This window comes from Micromesistius poutassou, assembly GCF_964030765.1.
Source record: "Micromesistius poutassou genome assembly, chromosome: 5".
NCBI lineage: Eukaryota > Metazoa > Chordata > Actinopteri > Gadiformes > Gadidae > Micromesistius > Micromesistius poutassou.
Genome location: NC_140275.1, coordinates 11,189,818 through 11,194,817, shown reverse-complemented (window position 1 = coordinate 11,194,817; position 5,000 = coordinate 11,189,818). Strand labels below are relative to the sequence as shown.

General features: G+C 44.0%; 1 protein-coding gene across 1 annotated transcript in view; it reads right to left on the bottom strand.

Annotated features, from left to right (window-relative positions):
* The window catches only part of LOC311343273 (netrin receptor UNC5C-like), a gene marked incomplete at its 3' end in the record, with an annotated part of 149,673 nt that overhangs the window by 73,733 nt on the left and 70,940 nt on the right, over positions 1-5,000 (bottom strand). Inside the window, exon 3 of the mRNA XM_084468150.1 lies at positions 184-327. Within this exon, the coding sequence (XP_084324276.1) occupies positions 184-327 (144 nt within the window). The remainder of the gene's footprint in view (positions 1-183; positions 328-5,000) is intronic.

Genomic DNA, 5,000 nt, shown 5'->3' with positions numbered 1-5,000 from the left:
ATTTACGCTGCAACCTTTAAACCTGCGTCTCCATTAGTATGCCTGTTTGCACCATTCATCCATGTCTGAATATGAGTGTGGGATCTCTAATGGGCACCGGAGCGTGCGGGTCTGTTGACCTTTACGCCGGCCGGCGGGGGGGTGGGGGGGGTGGTGGGGGGTGGGGGGTCGCACTGTACTCACAGGCGATGCGGACGTGGGACTTGCGGCTCTTGGTGGTTCCCGCCGAGCTCCAGGCCACACACTGGCACCAGTAGTCCTCCGGCCCGAACAGCTCCTCCACCTGCGTCCTGGTGATCTCGATGCTGGCCTCCCGCACCACCAGCCCTGGGGGACGGAGAGACACCGTCGGATTGTTACTAATTATGAATCATCATTGTCGTCGTCGTCGTCGTCACCATCATCATCATCATCATCATCATCATCATCATCATCATCCTACTCATCCTTTTAGCTGCCATACATCATAATGTTATTATTTACTCTGTAGTCTTATTTAAATTTCATGATGTTGTCGTTTTACAATTTTGCCCTTATTATTGTCATGACTCTATTTGTGTTGTTTTCCAAGCACTTCCCAAAAAGTTGTTATCTAAGTCATTACCATCATCATGGTCATGATTTCTAATATTAATATGTAGTACATACTATATAATGTTATCTTATGTGGTGTAATGTAGAGTGAGCAGAGTGGCACGGATGTCTTGTTTCATCAAACACATTCCACAATAATTGCATATTGGAAGCCATCCTTCAAAGTAGCAGTAATCAATAAGCAAAATTATAAGTCAGCAAATCATTAAAGCTGATTAATAGGGATTACTTTCTCCATAAAAAAAGGTAACTGATCAATATTCATTAACAAGGCTTTCCAACAGCCAAAATCAAATAATTGATTAGAGTCAACTCGACAGTAGAATTGTACGAACAGGGGACTGTCACTGAATGCAAAGGTTAAACAGTGAAGTCGATGCAGAAAGTATCGCATATTCTTCACAACAACACTTTTTCAATAACGGCCATTGCTTTGAATTTTCCTTATCCATTATTCCTTCTCCCCACTGACTTATCTCACACCACTTCCTCCCATTGCCTCCTTCCCCGGTGATGTTTGGCTGCTGAGAGAGAGAGAGAGAGAGAGAGAGAGAGAGAGAGAGAGAGAGAAGGAGAGAGAGAGAGAGAGAGAGAGAGAGAGCGGCAGAATCAGCGAGTGCAATATAGAGAGAGGGGAGGGAGACGGATTGAGATGCATAGATGGAGAGTGAGGCACCGAGTGGCAATGCGAGAGGGAAAGAGAGGGAGAGAGAGACCGGACGTAGGGAGCTGATGTAACAAAAAATTACGTTGAGTAGAACAGTAGAACGCATCACACATGGCACAGTACGTAAGAGGACATTTGACAGGTCCTCGGAGAAGCCAACAAAAGTAACGAAGAAGAGGAAGACGTCAAATGGTCCACAGAGGAAAAGACGAGGAGTGAAGGGCCTGTAACGGAGTGAATTACAGCAGTCGAAAAATAACTCTTCAGTGTCTCCGGTAGACAGCGTTTGACGTACCCACGGGGACAATAAAAGAATGTGAGGGGGAAGAGGGGAAGGTAGAAGGGGAAGGGAAGATGAGGCAATATAATCCGCAGTCAAACCGGGAGTGGTGTGAACAGGCAAACGCCACATGGATCAGAAAAAAAAGAATAATAACCATCATCTTCCCACACGTTCACTCCAGGTTCAGTTCAGCCATGTGACCCAGGCCCGAGAAAAAGTGCTTTTCCGTCCCGATCCAAGAACTTAGCAGGAGGGTACTTATGTACCTGCTATAAGGTACCCCATCTGGGGAAATAGGACGCTGGCCCGGGGCGACAACAGGAGGATCCCAGGGGACAGGGCTTAGAGAAGGGAGAGTGGAGGCCAGTAGGGCACGCCAAGCATGATGCATTCTGTCTGACACTAGAGAGGCCAAGCAAAGACCCAGAGACACAGGAGACTCTATGAGGACATATAACTTAACAGGAGGTTAGGGAAGTCAGGTGGGGCCTGTGTTTAGATGGAAATAAGAAACACAATATAAAAAAGAGCCATAAAGACAGGGCGAGGAGAGGTTGAAGGAGGCCATGGTAAGGAAATATAGAGCATATACACGGTGGTCCAAGGACGCAGCTGCCTAGGAGGTAAGTAAGTAAGCGCGTCTAGGAGGCCGTAGAGGTAAGCACAGAGATGGAACGCGGACGTCGCCAGGGCAACGAGTGGCTAACTGCCGTGGGGGGGGGGGGGGGGGGGGAATGAGGGCGTGGAGGGGAGGGGAGGGGATGAGCCAGAGGGCAACGACCAAATAAGGAAGAGAAGCTCACACCACACAAAACTAGCACCGGAGAAACCTAAAAAAAAATAAGGGAAATAAAACTAGGGCATCTTTTATGTGTTCAAAAAGCTTAACACGAGAGAGGAGGGAAACAGAACGGGCAGAGGAAAGGAGATGCGGGGCGAAGAACATTTTCGGATAAAGAGGCAATTATAACAGGGAAACATCCCCGGTATAGCGCTGAGAGCCCAGAGAGGAGGAGATAAAGGGCCAGAGCAGGGCAGTTACAGTACACTATACACTGAGAGGAGAGCCGTGGGAGAAGTCACACAGACCAGTCGGCCCGATACGGTTTGGGAAATAGAGATAATGAGCAGACCGCACTTCAATTGGAAAGTATTGGGCGAAAAGAGCCGGGGAGGAAGAACCTCCACCCGATAAAGAGAGCAACAATAGAGGGCCTATGTGTATAAATTGGAGCTGAACGGAAAGAATTGGCCTTGGGAGCGGTGACAACGTGATTAAGGGAAATGTGTGTGGTCGAGAATGGTAAATAGGATTATATATGGAGCCATGGCTTTGCGTGAATCTGTTCCGTGCAAGACTGTAACTTTTATGCATGTCGATATACAGATTTGAAGATATTATAATGTGTTTAATGTTATGTGCACCCTGTAGTTTTGACTCCTTTGTTTTTTGACTCCTAATACAGCCATGGCGATTTAGATGTTATTAATTTCATTATCATTATTGTTATTATTATCTGTGGACTGGCATAGGTTATTGGCGTCAGTTCACAGAAAAGATGCTGTCTTTATTATTGAGTCTATGTCTGTTGTTATGTTACTGTACCCTGCATTGATTCAGTGGTGAATAGAGAAACACAATAGTGTAATGTACAAAAACGGAAATTGTTATTGCTTTTGATCAAAGATTATGGGATTTAGTTATATTGGGCCGCGCAATGTCAACAAATAGATATGAATTGTGCTTTGTATAATGAAAAAACACTTTACAAATTATAATTTGCTTCCTCTGTTTGCCTCTCTGAAGAGCTTTATCTGTCTTACCATTGTTCTGATATCTCGGCAGTGGGACTCTTAATTGGGTTATTTCAGTATAGTTGTTCTTTATAATGTATACTGTGCTCTTTACTGCATATAGTGCAGAGAAAGGCTCCCCTTATGGAACAATGAAGACACGATTACTTAACCGAAAGGCTTTTCAAACATGGCTCTGGATATAAACTCATTACAGTGATAATGTTTTTGAAGAAGAGTTTTCATAAGACAGCATAGTAGACGTGCTGATCACATCACTTTCTTTACAGAAAGGAATGAAAGACACCAGGCTGTGTGCCACTGGCCCCAGCATTGTGCTGCGTGTGTCAGTTTCCAACGCCTCCCGACAAAACCATTCACATAACTACACTGTATGTCGGGCAGAGTGCGACCGAATCACTGAAACAGCAGTTTGAAATATAAGGAACCACAAAACAACAACTGTAGCATTTGGTTTGGGGTTTAGACAGCATACTGCAGAGCACTGCCATCACTCTATTAGGAGAGACAAGGTACAAATGAGCAATTCGTAGGATGCGCAACGAAAGGTCAGCGTCAGCCGGCTCCAAGTTGAAATAGTTGACTTTGATGGTAATGTGGCAATGTGGAGAAAACGGGGCTGTCTGATACGCCTAGTGTAGCATCAACGCTAGGTCGGGCTTCACCGCTCGCTCAGCTCTAGGAAAACACTGGCAATGTCGACGCTGAAACGCATCATATGTTGAGCCCTCCAGGTTTGGCTGGATTTATTTGGCTTTGTTTGATACTATTTTAGTTTCATTGAGCAGACGATTTTATCCTATGGTTCTTACATTGAACAGGAGATACATGCCATGAATGGACTTGTCGGACCCCCTGTGGGAAGATACCGTTGACCTCCTTAAGGATGTCTTTTGTAATGTGTATAGTGTTAAGGAACTATAAAACATAAATTTAAATACAAAATAGCCCCCACAAATATTGAGACACACATTGACACAAGCATGCATCCTGTTCAAAACACTTTTGAGCAATCAAATATAGTTCCATCACATTCATACAGTACAAACATTTTTAAATTGAAAATCAAGACAGATTCATGGCAGACTAATGCTCAAATAATGACGCAAGCTGCAAGCTGACTCACTTACATACCATATGACATTTTTGATTAACAAATTACTTATGGGTTATAACCATAATGGACTGTGTTTTCAGTAAAGATATTCAACTGAGAGTATGAAAATATGCTAGTATACTTGCACCACATGATGTAGCACATTTTCCATAATCTTGGTATTTATGGAGGTGGGTAATATACCTGGGGTAATATACCTTACAAATAAGGTCCCCCTTATTTGTAAGGTATATTACTTAACACTGGGGATGACGGCAATTAGAATCCAACAGAGCAATGCCAGACTTTCTCTTATGGAGATGGATGTATGGATGGATAAATATAGTTGATAGACAGATGGATACATGATATATGATAATGAAAGTGTCAACAATGAGGACAGGATTCCAGATGAAAAGGAAACAAGAGGAAGAAGCACAATGAATCTCTAGAGAAAGAATAAGGAGAGCGAGACAGAAACCAAGGGAGTGGGAGAGGGGATAGGGAAGAGAGAAGAGACTACAGAGACTGAAAGAGAATGAAAG